The 15,705-nt window shown below is 38.9% G+C and overlaps 1 protein-coding gene across 1 annotated transcript; it reads left to right on the top strand.

The window, feature by feature from the left end:
* Nucleotides 1-505: 505 nt before the first annotated feature.
* Nucleotides 506-14,967, top strand: TAF7L (TATA-box binding protein associated factor 7 like; the record flags this gene model as incomplete). Its single annotated transcript, XM_084258953.1, has 11 exons — nucleotides 506-657; nucleotides 1,437-1,515; nucleotides 3,671-3,804; nucleotides 4,460-4,586; nucleotides 4,835-4,890; nucleotides 8,020-8,167; nucleotides 8,439-8,552; nucleotides 8,958-9,149; nucleotides 9,360-9,472; nucleotides 10,643-10,702; nucleotides 14,923-14,967. Exons 1-11 carry the CDS (start codon nucleotides 592-594, stop codon nucleotides 14,965-14,967), a joined length of 1,134 nt encoding a protein of 377 aa, XP_084115079.1. The 5' UTR covers nucleotides 506-591.
* Nucleotides 14,968-15,705: the final 738 nt, after the last annotated feature.

The following is a 15,705-nucleotide window of genomic DNA, read 5'->3' as shown; positions in this document are numbered from 1 at the left end:
GTTTGGAAGTATTTGACTAGATAAAACACAGAAAGTTGTTAGAGAAGTGAAACGTTCCTGTCTGGTACTGTGGTGATGGTCACATGACCTTATGCAATAGTCAGAACCCATAAAAATGTACAACACAAAGAGTGAACCTTACTATCAACTGTGATAGTAATTTGTCAACATTGATTATTTAATGTTGACGAATGGACCACATTAATCTAAGTTGTTAATAAAAGGCAAAGGTGGGGGAGAGTAACATGGGAACTCTGTACTATCTGCTCTTTTTTTTTCTATAAATCTAAAATGGTTCTAAAAAGTAAATTATATTCATTTTTAAGACTATTATGTTTATAACACCGCTTCATTTGTTATGTAATGTGAATTGACTTTGGAAAATCTGCACAAATTGGAGAGGAGAGAAGGTGACTTTTAGGAATAATTGAGTTACGTCAAAGTATTTCAGATCCGTTTATACCTCATTCCAGTAGGGATTATGGGCAAGATTTTGTGAATTTTAACCAGTATTATCAGAAGTGGCCAGCAGAGGGAGCAAGAGGAATCTTTGCTAACTTGTTTTTGTTTTCATGATCTTAAGAACAAGAGATGAATAAAACTCCGGATCAACCTCCTCACGAACTTGAGAACCAGTTCATATTGCGTCTGCCTTTGGTAAGAAACCCTTATATCTCAGATCAAAGATCTTCAGTGTGTAAGTACTAGTTCTGCTTGGATTCTGTAACACTTATTCTATTTAAGGTAGGCTGTGAAAACTGAGAACGCTTGTTTGCCAGGGATCATGTTCTGTTAAGCTGTCCCATCCCAGTGTGTACTCTTTCAGCAGTCTTTCCTTTGCCCTATACATACTGCCTGTCGTGTGGGTTACTTTCCTGACAAACAGCTGTGTCAGTGGTGGATTCAATCACTATCACAGACATGAACAGCCGGCTCACTGGACAAAGATTCTTCTAAAATCCTTTCTATCACCTCAAAAGGGGCAGTGCTGTTTCATGTAAATTCATTACCTTGCGATGGCTATTGAAGCTAATCTCAGCTTATTCTTAGAGTCTCTTCCCTCATTGAACCTGTATTCAAGTGTTATTTAGTCTAAGAGAGCCATATTAAACAGGGACTTCTGAAAGGTATTTCCCCAATTAGGGTTAATTAATATACCCAGTAAACTACAACTAAGCCTTTCCTTAGAAACTTACAAGGAAAGGGCAGCAGTGAGCGGGAGGAATATAGAGCATTCACTGGAACTACTAAAAGATAGCATGAACTGGAGTAAGTCTCAGCCTAACTTATACATGTAGTGTGGTTACAGGGCATTGGTCCTAACATTTGGGAAGTTTAAGGATTTATTTAGTGGGGGCTGTCTCTGATATAGCTGTTCGATCAGTTGCCAAGTAGACAATTCATCATTCTGATTTTTCAATTTGCTTCTGTTTTAGGAACATGCTTCTACTGTCAGAAAGATAGTACATTCCAGATATCTCTCTATGAAGGATAACTTGAGAATTGATTTATCTCGTAAGTACTTAATACCCATTTACCATACCTCAAGCAAGCAGTGATTTATTAAGGATTGCTGTGTGCCAGGCAGTATACTAGATACTAAGAATGCGACAAAAAAATAGAATGTGATCTCTGCCTAGATGGACTGTAAGGAGAGGCTTAAATCACAGCCACCTCTTCATTTAAAGCAGAAAGGAAGTAGAAATTGGGCAACTTGAGGTAAATATAGTGTATATAAGGAAAAATTGGGGGATCACCTGTGGGATTTGCATAGTGTGGATTATCTTCTGCATGCACTTTTTGTGATTGCTGACTGTCCAGGAAATGACAAACGAATGTCCTGTTCTCTGTTTACAAGGGTGCCCTATCTTTCTCTCTTCTAAATAATATTTATTAGTTTTTTAAAATTGAGAAAAGTATATAAAGAAGAAAAATTTTTTAAGGATTTCTTTATTTATGCATACAAGAACTGGGGTACAGGCGAGAGGTGTGGGGGGGGTGAGAGGATTCACCGGAGACAGAGTGGGGAGCAGAACAGACAGACTGACTGAAATACACACTTCTGAGGGGATCAGCAGGCGAGTCAGGAGAGGTCTGCTGTGCCATGTGGATCACCTCTCTGGCTGGGGATTGAACTCGTGCTGCAGTGACTGCGGGTAGCTTCATAGTGGTGCATCTTAACCCCTTGCACCACCAAGGAGGCCCCGAAAATTTTTTTAAAAATAGCCCATAATCTCACTAATTCAGTAGCTTTTATTGACATTTTTTAAAAAAAGGTATTAGGGCCTCCCTGGTGGTGCAAGGGGTTAAGCACCGCACTACGAAGCGACCCGCAGCCTCTGCAGCACGAGTTCAGTCTGCCGGCCGGCCAGGGAGAAACCCACATGGTGAGGCAAACTTCTCCTGTCTCGCCCCCTGCTCCCCTCAGCAGTGTATTTTGGTCAGTCTGCCTGTTCTGTTCCCCACTCTGGTGGATCCTCTCACTGCCCCCCCACATCTCTGGCCTGTACCCCCAGCTCTTGTATGCATAAATCAAAAATATCTTTAAAAAAAAAAGGTAATAGTTAGAAAATTCATAGTTCATAGTTAGAAAATTCATAGTTAGAAAATTCAAATAAAACCAAAGTTCAAAAGAAGTGAGATTCTTCTTCACAGCGCCCCAACCTCAATGCCAAATATAATACTGTTTCTCCATTTCCTTACCGACAAAACTTTTATGATTAATATCAACATTCAAATAATCTCTCTATATTTTTAAAGTTAATTCACACAAAAAAGGGATCAGGCCAAACATGATTTGCCTCTTTCTTTTTTCACTTAGTATTAGAAGACTATACTTGAATCCTCTTGTATAAAAAGACATTCATGTTTGAAACATCTGGGCAGGATTCAGAGTTGTCAGTATGTGACCATGTATTCGTTCGTATATGTATGTGTATATATATTCAATATATGGTTATTGTGTAGAATTTTATCCTTGTGAAGTTAACTAGTTTAATAATTTGAGAAGTACTGTCACCATTCTAGAACCAACCCTTCCTTCATCCAAACATTTTGTTTATTTTTTTAAAGATTTATTCATTTATGCACACAAGAACTGGGGTACAGGCCAGAGGTGTGGGGGGTGAGAGGAGTCACCAGAGACAGAGTGGAGAACAGAACAGGCAGACTGACTGAAATACACTGCTGAGGGGAGCAGAGGGTGAGTCAGGAGAGGTCTGCTGTGCCATGTGGGTCACCTCCCTGGCTGGGGATCGAACTCGTGCTGCAGTGACTGCGGGTAGCTTCATAGTGCTGCATCTTAACCCCTTGTGCCACCAGGAAGGCCCTCATCCAAACATTTTAAAATACACACATGCAATGACATAATTTGAATGCTTCCAACGGTGTCAGTGAAGCATTTACTGCTTCATCTACATTTAGTTCACAACCATTATCAAAGAACTTAGCCACTTTGATTCAGTGACATAAACTGAGAGAAAAGAACTCCATCTACTCTTTTCTCTGGGAAGTTACTAATAGAGTGCACAATTCTAGCATTATGAGAACTAGTAGTTTTCACAGAAGACTAGTCTGTCCTACATAAATCTTAATTGTTCAAACACTAGGAAGCTTAAGAGTACTGTACATTGGGAATATGTTTATTTTAACCTTTCCTATTTTTCTTCAGCTGGTAGACGTCATGCAGTTGTTGAGATAGAAGATGTTTCACTAGCTGCTAAGCTGGTTGATTTGCCTTGTGTTATTGGAAGCCTGAAAACTCTCGATAAAAAAACCTTTTATAAAACAGCAAGTATTTCTCAGGTATGAACGAGTTTTCTTTATCTACTAGCTCCAGCATCCTTCAAGGAATTCCTCTCCCTCCTTTCTTTCAGTGCTCCTTACCACTTGGTGAATGGCTGCTTTTCTAACGTCCAGTTCAGTCTCACAGGATTAGATTGTCATGTTCTGTTTCGGTGTTTGATCCATAACTTTTCACTACTTTATTTTATCCGGATTTCTTTTAGAGCCCCTTGTTTGCCATTTATGGTGCCTTTTATTATTTGAAAATTGCAAGTATCTGGGATCTTCTGAACTTTGTGCTAAAACAGTTTGCTGTTACCTCTGGAGATTTGCTGTGGTTCTCACTCATCAACTCTACTGATTTCTTGTTTCCTTTCTAAATCAAATGCTAAGATATATCTGTTTTCAACATATTCCCTCTGCAGTGGTAAGCACTCAAGCTAAAAACAAAAACAAAAACAAAAACAAAAACCCAAACCTCAGAGCCCGTGTACAATGCTGCTGGGACAGAGAGAGAGAGAATGAATATCAATGTATGTAATGGTTTTCTGGAAAAGCCAAGTAACATTCTTCTTATTTCTCTGGTCCAGGATTTATGGTGGTAAGAATGATCGTGAATAATTACTAACCCAAGGTTTATGGCCATAGTCAACTGCTTTGTCTTTGTTAAATGTAGATGCTTGTATGTACTGCTGCTGCTGATTCCTACTCTTCTCTGGAAGAATCATTTAACTCTGCTGATGTTAAAGCAGGCAGGAAAAGTGAAAAGGAGAAACAGAAAAAATATGTCTGGAAGCATGGCAGTAAGTCATCAAAGTCACCAGCCCTTGCTCATTCTGACTGTGACTACATTTATCTGCTCAGTCCTAATTTTTTGTGACCCAGGGATCTGTTACCATACTTAGGTGTTTGATTCATTAGGCATCCAGACGCTTGAAGGAACTAGTCATGTCATGAACCAGTGGCTTATAGCATGACCATTCTCTAATTCAGATATATAGGTGTCTACCATCAGCCATATATACATTTCACCATGTTGAATTTATTTTAGTTACTCCACCACTTAAGAATGTCAGAAAGAAAAGGTTCCGCAAAACAAAAAAAAAGGTTAGTTGCATGCTATTTCTATCTCTTGGGTGGACTGGAAGACAATTATGAGTGGGAGGGGAAGGGAGACAGCCCATTGGGAGTAATTTGTTCATTCCTTTGTATGTTCAATAAACAGTTATAGAGTATGAGCTAAATGCCAGGCACTGTGTGAAAGCCATTGGGAAGTGACTAAAAACAGGCCTGATCCTTTGAGTTATAGGTTAGTGATTTAGGATTAGGATGTGTTATGAATTGAAACTTCTGCTAGTGCTTTTAGTTTTCAATTGTAAGCTAGCGTTTTAAAGTGAACCCATCCAGAACCTGAGAATTGGGAATTGTGGTTATATTCCTAACCATCCCTCAGACCTGTAGAACCTTGGACAAGCTACATAAGTACTGTGGCTTGGCTTCCTTTTGTAATTGTGAAATAATTGTAGATTCACATTCAGTTGTAAGAAATAGAAAAGTGAAGCTGTATACCCTTTACCTATTCTTCCCATTATAACTGTCTGCAAAACTATAGTACAATATTACAAACAGGAATGACATTATTAATGTCAACAGGAAATTGACATTATTATAATTCACCAATGGTGTTCAGATTTCTCCAGATTTATGGTACTCTTGTGTGTTTATGTGTGTATGTGTGTTTAGTTCCATGCAGTTTTATCCCACGTGTATGTTCATTTATCCATCTATAAAGTTAAGATACTAAACAATTGGGTCACTGTGAGGAATCCCCATCTTGCCTTTTTGTAGTGATACCCACTTCCCTTCTTCCCCAGTCTCTAACCCCTGGCAATCACTAATATGTTCTCTATCTCTATAATTTTGTCACTTTTAGAATATCACATAATTGGAATCATCTGATGTATAAGATTTGAACTGACCCTTTTCCTCCCATTCAGCATAATATCCTTAAGATTCATGCAAGTTTTTACATGCATCAATAGTTGATTCCTTTTCATGGCTGAGTAGTATTCAATATTATCAATGTACTACAGTTTAACTGTTGACCATTGAAGGATATTTGGGTCGTTTCCAGCTCTTGACTATTATAAATGAAGCTCTGAGCAGGTTTTTGTGTAAATGTAAGTATTCATTTCTTTGGGAAAAATACCCTGGAGTGAAATTGCTGGGTCATATGGTAGTCAAATGTTGTTTGATAAGAAATTACCATACTGCGTTTCAGAATGGCTGTACCCTTTTACATTCCACCCCCGCCAACAATGTATTTGTGATCCAATTTCTCTACATCCTCACCAGCATTAGGTGTTGTTACTTTTCTATTTTAGCCATTCTTTTAGATGTGTGGTGATCTCATTGTGGTCTTCATTTGCATTTCCCTGATGGCTAATGATGTTGACTATCTTCTGTGCTCTTTGCCATCTGTGTACTTTCAACTTTAGTGACAGACATTCATGTCTTTTTGCCCATTTTCTAAATGGTTTTTTTATTGTTGAGTTTTGAGAGCTCATTTTCTATTCCAAATACTAGTCTTTTGTCAGATACATAGTTTGGAAATATTTTCTCCATCTTTTTAGCTTTTATCTTCTTGCAGGGTCTTTCAAAGAGCTAACATTTTTGGCTTGATAACATCCAGTTCATTGGTTTTTCCTTTTAAGGATCTTGTTTTTTGTGTCAAGTTTATGAACTCTGCCTAGCTCAGATCCTGAAGATTTTATCCTGTTTCTTCTTTCTAAAAGTTTTACATCTTACATTAAAGCCTGCAGTCCATTTTTGAGTTAATTTTTATAAAAAGTGTGAGGTTTAGTTCAACACTTTTTTTTTTTTTTTTTGGCTTCTGCATGTCCAATTGCTCTTGCACCATTTGTTTAAAGGGTATCTTTCCTCCACTGCATTGCTTTTGTATCTTTTCCAAAAATAAGCAGGGCAGATTGTGTGGTTCTGTTTCTGGGTTCTGTCTTTTGGTTCACTAATCTGTGTGTTGACTGATCCACTGAGAATCACAGTGTAGCTATATGATACCTCTTGAAATCAGAAAGACTGTTTACACTTCATTTTTTCTTTGCCAGGATTGTTTTCACCATCCTGAAGCCTGTACATTTCCATATAAATTTTAGAATAAGTTTGTCTCTTTATAGAAAAACTTATTAAACATTTTGATAGGCATTGCATTAAACCTATGTTGAGTTAATCTATGAACACAGTTGCCTTGGCTTTTAAACTGTTAGTCAACAGGCTCTATTGAGTGACTACTAAGTGTAAAACTAAGTTAAGAATAGTTTTATAATTCTTTAAGCTTTAGTGAACTAGAGTAATCTTAATATAACTTCATTGTTTATTGTGTTTTATTTCATAGACCAATGATTTCAAACAATTGGAAGAAGTCAACCTCACTGAGGTAGAGCAATCATAATATGACTTTATTATTTACTCTTAGTATGTTTTATTTCATAGTTCATTCATTTCAAAGGAATCATGGAGATTATTTTTAAGCGTTATTTCTCACCTCTATCACTTACCCCCAGTGACACACACTGAATTTGATTCAGTGAAAAATGAACTCATTGTTTAATGTCTGATAACTCCTAGAGGAAAATATATAATTTGGACAGTGACCTTGTGTATTTTAATCTGCTTTTCCTGATATTTATTTAAAACATCATTTCTGGGAAACCAGCGTTCACTTTTACCAGCAGTTGTTTGCAATTGTTTATTCTCCCTCAAAGTTCTAATTTCTATTTGTGGCATGACAAATTGGTTGCTGTGGAGATAATTGTCTAAAACTGGATTTAAGGGAGAACATGTAGCTAAGACTCAGTTTTTACAGGAAAACTTTCTCTAATAATAAAATTGTGAGTAAGTGAAATCTGGGAATTTGAATCTTTAAATCAAATTACTTCTAAATAACAAATAAAAACTGATATTGTTCTTTGCCAGTAGGGGTCAAGGCAAATAATAACTGAGCCCTAAGGGTCGTGCCTCTGAGAAATTTCTTTAATAAGAGTTGCAGGTTGAAAAGATTAATTGTTTCAAGCAGTTTATTTGATTGGGGGAAAGTAAGCTTACCATATAAACATCTAGACCCTGGTTGAAGATTCTTGCATAAATAGCGTTACTTACAGTAGAAATTTGGTTTGATGGATATGTAAAGTTTAATTCTTTCAATTCATTTATATATAGGAGAAGTGCATTCCTGCAAAACACAGAGTGTTCAATGACATTCCTAGTATTCCTGCCATCCCCACTGTGGTTCAAAATACTGAGTCTCCTGAAGTGGAGAAGGAAGTGAAAAGACTCCTATATTCAGATGCTGAAGCTGTCAGTGCCCGTATCCTTTGATATCAAATATTTTCTCTTGTAATCTGTTCTATCTCATGTGTACTTGCTGACAAACCCTCACTTGTGATATTTATGTGCCAGTTTTGATGTATAGAACTTATGCTTTCTGGAAAAGTTACTTTCTAGCTAGAAACAGTAAATTCACATAATAGAAATTTATTTGTGTAATTCGATACAAATGGCCTGAGGTTGAGCCTCTTCCTTTTCAGCTATGCCACCTCCTTTCTTTCTGCTTTTTCCTTGACTACCTCACCTTTCAGGATGGGAGGTCATTGGTGAAGATGGTACTAAGGAAATAGAAAGTCAAGGCTCCATTCCAGGCTTTGCTGTCTCGCCGGGACTAAGTGGCTATAAGCAGAAACGTTTCCCATCAGGTACATTCATAAAGGCAAAGCAGGAGCTTCAGCGAGGGCATATATTGTCCCCTTGGGAGACCCATTATCCGTAGACTCACAGGCCAATCACAGAACAAGGGCACTTTTGCCCTTCTTTCTTCTTATTGGTCCTTCTATGGGTTAGGGCTTTTAGATTGGTATTCTGATCTCCCATTCGTCCCTGGTGGGTGCTCTAAAAGTCTTGATCATTGAATACCTGAATGGGTGTTACAGTGCTTTGTATTTCCTGCCCTTGTTTTCAGAAGAGAATCATCTTCCTGCAAGAAAAATTATAAAATTAATTGGTTGCTGAGTAAATGTGAGGAGGAATATAACTGTAGTTGGAGTGGATGTCATTTGAAAAGCTTCAAATAGTTTCATCTTCCTTTTGTTTAAAACCAATAGAACATGATATACTTCAGGACATGTTCAGGGATTCTAGCAGTAACAGTAGTGATGAAGAGGATGAGGATGAAGAGGAGTATGACTATGATGAAGAGGAAGAAGATTTTTATGAAGAAGATATGGAAAGGAAGCTACAGGCCAAGTTCTTGGAAGCTCGCCAGAGTGGGGGAAAGGAAGTAGCTCGTTCAGTAGGTAAGTGAGAGGAAAAATCAAAGGGGTACGGCACGGTGGCAGGTGGGGTGGGGGGCAATGCTAAAGATTGACTCTAAACACACAGTACATGCAAGGCTAAGCTTGAGAAGTTACCATTCAGATGTGTAGTAGAGTTTTAGTTGATTTGGATCTTGGTCTATTAGTTTAGGTTATGTTTTGATACAAAAAGTTTCTATCTATCTCTGTTAGTCATGGAAATTCAGAAGTATATTGATTACCTGGAGAGAAAGCTCCAAAATATTCAGAACAAAGCACAAAGGCAGAGGAATCTCATCATGAAAGTGGAAAATCTGACACTCAAGGTAAATTCTTGTTGGCAGGTGTAAAGGTATTTTGGTGTCTAACTTTCAGGATCCCATCTTTAAGTTTCTACTAAGTCACCCCTGTGCAGCATTCTTGTTCATTTGTGAACCCAAACAACCCCTTAGAAACCCCTAATACAAGACAGCCCTATTTCCTGTTACCTGAATAATTTTGATCATCTCTTATAAGCATTTGTGGGAAGGACCAGGAGACTTGAAATAGTAATTGCTAACATTGAGCTTTTACCATGTGAAACTAAGCATTTTATATGTATTAGTTCATCCTGCCATTTCTGAAATACTATTATTTCCCACTTTTTAAAAATTATTTCCAACCATTCCCATTTTGTTGATAAAGAATTGAAATTCACAGAAGCTAAGTAACTTGCCAAAGACCATAGTAAGTGGTGGGACATAGATTGAGCACTGTTGTTTTGTACCAAAATTAACTAAACTCATTTTGAATGTTGATTTAAGTGATTCATGCCTAAACAAGAATAAATATGTTGCTTTATTTTATTATTACACATTAGTATACATTTTATTAATACACAGGTCAGCAAAAGGAAAATGTATGTTTAGGCCATGTTTGGTTTCACTTTTTGGAGTGAGGGAAATTCCAAAGCATCTGGAGAATTCTTTGCCAGATTTCATTTTCTGTAGAGCTGTTGTGACCCAAGATGAGCACCTTGACATTTGAGTGTTGGCCTTTAGAATAACCAGATGAGATAATGGATGCATATATACTTTGAGAGATACAGATAGATGGTATTATTATGATTGCTGTCACATGCAGTACTAGTTAGGAACACTGTACACTCCCTAGTGCAGGGAAATGGAAAAGTCAGCACCACAGTCCAAGCCAGCTTTTTAAATAGTTCACCGCAGTCAAAGGATTGTACTAACCTAAAAAGAGGTAAGAGGAAAGCATTCCAACTATTTATTTTAGGGCAAGAAAAAAAATGTTGCATAGGGCAAATCAAATCTAATCTGATGGCCCTGTCGCTAGGAGATGCAGTTTTTATACTATAAATCCTTTAAAAAGAATGCTATTTTGTGATGACTGACTATTTTTCTTATCAAATTATTTACCAAACTCTTGTCTGCCTAACCCGGGTTCTCTTTTCCTTTGAGACTTGGTATTCATCATTTATACAATCTGTTTTCCAGAATCATTTAAAGAATGTGCTGGAGCAGCTTAAGTTACAGGAAAAGCAAAAAATTGAACAGGTGAGAAGTATATTTTCGAATCAACCAGAAAATGTTTGAGACAAACAATCCCCACCCTTACCCCTAATCTCATTTGGGGCAGTTCCTTTCATGGGAGTAGTAGTGGCCAAACCTTCTAAATGAGGGTAGCAAATTGGAACAAGGTCTTTGTGAAAATTCACTCATCTCATCAGTTACTGAATGCCTATTAAGTGAAAAACACTGGATGTGTATAGTGTTGAATAAGACAGATGCATTATTTGTCCTCATGAAGCTAACAGTCTAGCGGAGATTGACAGTAAAAAATTATATCATCGTGAAGAAGTGGTGTGAAAGGAAAAGGTCAGCGGTGCTATTTGAATAAAGAAGAGTCCTGAATTAAATTGCCAGGGTGGGGGTTGTCATACTGGGTTTCTCTGGAAGTGACATTTAAGGCGAGGCCTGAAAGATAATTCCAGGCAAAGTGGGGATGAAGAGCCACTTGGATGGAGCATATGCCAGGTGCCACACTGAGAAAGAACATGGTCTCTTTGGAGACCACTGGAATACTTAAAGCAAGGAAGAGTGACAGAACGTAAGGTTAGAGAAGTAGGCAGAGGCCATATTGTATGGTCCCTTGCAGGCTGTGCTAAGGAGGAAGGGTGTTAGTCTTGAGCGCAGTGGGAAGCCCTGGCAGAGCTTTAAGCAGGAGAATCACATTTAATTTAAACTTTTAAAAGATCACTCTGATTATCTGATTGGATTATAGAAGGGCAGGACTAGAGACAGGGAGGCCAGTTAGGAGTGGTGGTAACTTAATAAGAGGTGGTAACTTAATAAGAGATGGTGATAACTTGGACTAATGTGGTGGCATTGGGGATTGAAAGTATATTTTAACTATGATATATAATTAATGTCTTTCTAACAGCTTTATTGATCTATAACTCACATCCCATACAATTCACCCGTTTAAATTGTATAGTTCACCCATTTAAATTGTACAATTCAGTGGTTTTTAATATAGTCACAGAATTGTGCCGCTGTTACTACAACTACTTTCATAACATTCTCATCACCCCAAAAAGAAATTCACCATTTTCTGTGAATTCCTCCTAACCCCCCAGCCCTAGGCAACCACTAATCTACTTTCTACTAGTCTACTTTGCCTATTGTTATTTCATATAAAAGCAAACATAACCTATGGTCTTTTGTATCTGACTTCTTTCACTTCGCAGAATGTTTTCAAGGCTAATCCACGCTGTGGCATGCATCAGTTTTCCATGTTATGGCCAAACAACATTCCATTGTATGGATGTTCTACCTTTTATTTATCCTTTCATCCATCAAGGGGCATTTGAGTTGTTTCTACTTTTTGTTATCATGAATAATATTGCTACAAGGATTCATATGTGAGAGAATGTATTTTAAAGGTAGAGTTGATGAGACTTGGGTCAATTACTGGGTGTTGAAGAGAAAGAGGTGTTAAGGATGTAACCCAGATTTCTAACGTGAACAACTGTATTATTTAAAGCCACAAGAAAGTGATCAGAGTGAAAGGAGATCAGTGTGGAATAAGTGAGGATCAAGTCGCAATACAGGAATGTATGCTGCCCCCAGCCCTATCCTGTTGGGGGTAACCATTTAAAAGAGACTGACCTTTGAAGACTGTGACCTTTAAAGGATGTCCTAGTGGCAGGAAGGGAGGGAGCAGCTTTCTCTATGATCTGAGCAGACGGGTGAAAGGAGAGTCCTGGAGCCCTTCGTGGCTTTTTCAGGCTTTTATTGGGCTTTACCAGGCACACAGCAAGCAGGGGGGCCAAGGGGCGGCAGGGAGGCTGGCGAATCTTCACTCTCTCTGGGCTCTCCCGCGTTCTCTCGTGACCTCTGCTTCCTCCTCTCCTCTCCTCCTTCTGGTCTCTCTTTCGCTCTTGTAAGCCAGCCTCAGCCCAGGTGAATCCCATCTATGTATGCCCACACCCCACGTCAGGTGCCCGCCAGCAGGCATGCATTCAGGACTGCAGGGATCCATCATCAGTCCTAATGGCGGGAGGGCAGAAAAGCCTGACAATTATTTCCCCTACAGATGTCATAGTATGAAGATGGGCTTAGTATGCATTTCAAAGGTAGAGCCATTGTCCCCAATCCCATGTCAGCAAGGCCAGGAGAATTCTTATGTTCTGTATTTTCCCTTTCCCTTAGCAAATCCCTTCTCCAACTACTGCTTATAAAACAACCACATGAACCGTTAATGCCAGGATCACTTTAGCACCCGCAAACAAAACAGTTTGTTTTCCTTCATGTAAGTAGTTAGTTTTGGCAAGTGCTATTTTCAACATAAAAACATAGCTGTAAACGCTATTTACCCAGAGTTCTTTATGTTAACTCATGTATTCAATGCCTACTTTAAACTAGGTTCTGCAGAGAGCTACAGAATACTTACAACACAGTCTGTGCCTCCAGCTGGGGAGAAGAAGTCCATGAGGGGGATAGGAATTTAAAGGAATGAGCACTCATCATTTGTCTGTGGAGATTAGGGGAGAGGTCATGGGGAACAGGTGTTCGGCTGGGACCTTAAAAAGCGGGTATGGCTTTAATAAAGAGATAGGAAAAGAAGGGCATTATTTATCGAAAGGAGGGTGCACATTGACTCAGGTGGGATGCCAAACTGAAGAATTTAGGGTTTTGGTGTAGGCTGCAATGAGTCACCAAAACATTTTCACCTGGGGAATAACTTAGGATGATTTCTCTGCAGGCAGTATGTAGGAGAAACTGGTGCGGGGAGAGACTGGAGGAGGATGCACATGATAGAGTCAGTACTTAACAATGTTTGAATTTACAGTGCGGAGAAAAGGGGAGCAAAGACAAGTCCAGTGCCTGGGTAACAGGAAAATGGTCTGCCACTAATAGAAATGAAGACAGCAGGAAGAGGATTATTGGGGGCAGGAGTGGAGAAGATAATGGGTTGAGTTGGAAGTATATTGAGTTGTGAGTGCTTTTGAAAATGGGAGATTGGGGAGTGGTTCAGACACAGACATGTTTAGTGAAGCTGTGGGGGACAGGTGGGTTAGCCAGGTTGACTGTTCCAAAGAAGTCTGAACCTTAAGAAAAACCTCCCATTAGGGGGTGGTGGAGGAGAAAGAGCCCACAAAGGAGAAAGAATTGGAGCAATCAGTGATTGTAATCCTGGTCAATTGAGGTGGTCTGGAGCTGAGTGAAAAGAGCCTCTAAATGACCACAGGTAGCAGTTACAGCTATTCAGGGGATGGTGCGGTACACAGGATGGTTTTGTGATGTTCCATTCCTCTCATTTCATCGAGTGAAAAGCTATACCTACACTGGTGTGGAGCAGCCGACATTGAATAATGTTCCAAAACAATCTTTGTCCCAAAGGCAGTATACCCTGTCGGCATGTTATGGGTCATTTTGTCATTTCAAGTTTAAAAAAACAATACCCTTAAAGCACAAAAGGTTCAGCGTTTCTGACTTAGAAAGCATTAGGATATTAGTAGAATATCATAGGGCCCCTGCTGGTCAGCACTCTGACCTTATTTCCAAGCATCAGCTAGGACTGTATGAGACCCGGTGTGTTCAATGGAACAAGAGGCTATCCCAACTGCCTTATCTTCTGACAGAATATGGCGACAGTCTTGCCAGAAGTACAAATTCTTAATGGCATATTTCATTTTTAAAGCATCTTCAGTTTTTGTAAAATCTCAATCAGGATTATTGTCGTATGAAACAGGCATAACAGAAGTGTTAATTGCACTGAAAAATGCTTTGGTGTTTGTTCGTTGCCAAATGAAGGTATGAAAGTGAAAAACCAGTTGATATTTTGGCTACTCTTTATGTTACTGGTAAATTATGGAGTAGCACTCCCCAGATGGCCATGCTTTTTAGTCATGGTGCAAGTGAGTTACAGTGAAGCCATAAGAAGAGAAGAAAATGTTATCAGGTAGTCAACAAGCCAGGTTTCCCCTTTTAGAGCTCTGCAGAAAGCAATGGAATTAAATTATTGTAATCAGAATCATTCTAAGCATGTTCGGTTTTAAAGCCTCCTTTTGTAAGTTTGATCTGATAAGGGACAACATCGTGGTCATACCATTGGGCACATACCAGTATATGTGGTATGTCATACCACTGGGTTTTGGAACATTGCAAGACTAAGATAACCTTCTAAAAGCCAATATAAATAAATTCTAGATCCAGTATTGGAACTTAAGATTTCAGATGAATTTTTCATGTTTTTCTGTCTCGCCCTACAGCTCATTTACCTACGGGAACAATTGAGATATTTTCTGGAGAAGTGAGAAGAGCCATCAGTCTGGCACAAAACCTTGGATTTACCAGACTGGATAAAATTGTGCATGTTTTTATTCCTTTAGTTGCCTTATGTTGAATTGTGCTTTGTTGCCTTATTTTGAATATACAAGTTATTTATTAGAAGTTTGTAACCTGTAGAAAGGGACAGAATATAAAAATCTTTTAGGTTTTTAGACCAAAAGACCCAATTCAGTGATGGGACTTTGCTTCCCCCCCCCAATTAATTTGAGAATTGCTTGTATTGCTTTTATTCTGTAGTACTATCAGATGCTAGAGCCATGCTTGCCAAAGGCCGATAGTCTAGCCTGAAAGTCAAACCACTGATTTGCATTTGTTTTAACAGTTCCTTTTTTTGTTTCCAATATTCCCTAAAACACAGAAGAAAGCAAGTCATTTCTGCCAAGGCTAGGACCTGCCATGGTGAACTTAAGTGCCTGCCTCACAGCTGTTAATGCTAGGTGTGTGCCCTGTCTCTATTGCTGGTCCCCAGGGCTGCTCTCCTGCTCAGGGGTGATTTGCTGCTGCTATCTTTGTTCGGTTGTTGTGTTTTTAGGACTGTGAATGGTTGGTATTTGTCAGCTAAGGGAACAGTTAGACACAGTAGAGATGATATTCTGAGCTGTTATTCTGAGCCTCTACGTTCTAACCCTCATCAGAAAAGGCTAGGGAAAACCAAATGCCTGTGAAGACTTCCCAAAAAACCCTGGGTGAATTCTTTTTCCCCA

This window comes from Talpa europaea, assembly GCF_964194135.1.
Source record: "Talpa europaea genome assembly, chromosome: X".
Lineage (NCBI taxonomy): Eukaryota > Metazoa > Chordata > Mammalia > Eulipotyphla > Talpidae > Talpa > Talpa europaea.
The sequence above is the reverse complement of the archived record's forward strand: the minus strand, read 5'-3'. Positions and strand labels throughout refer to the sequence as shown.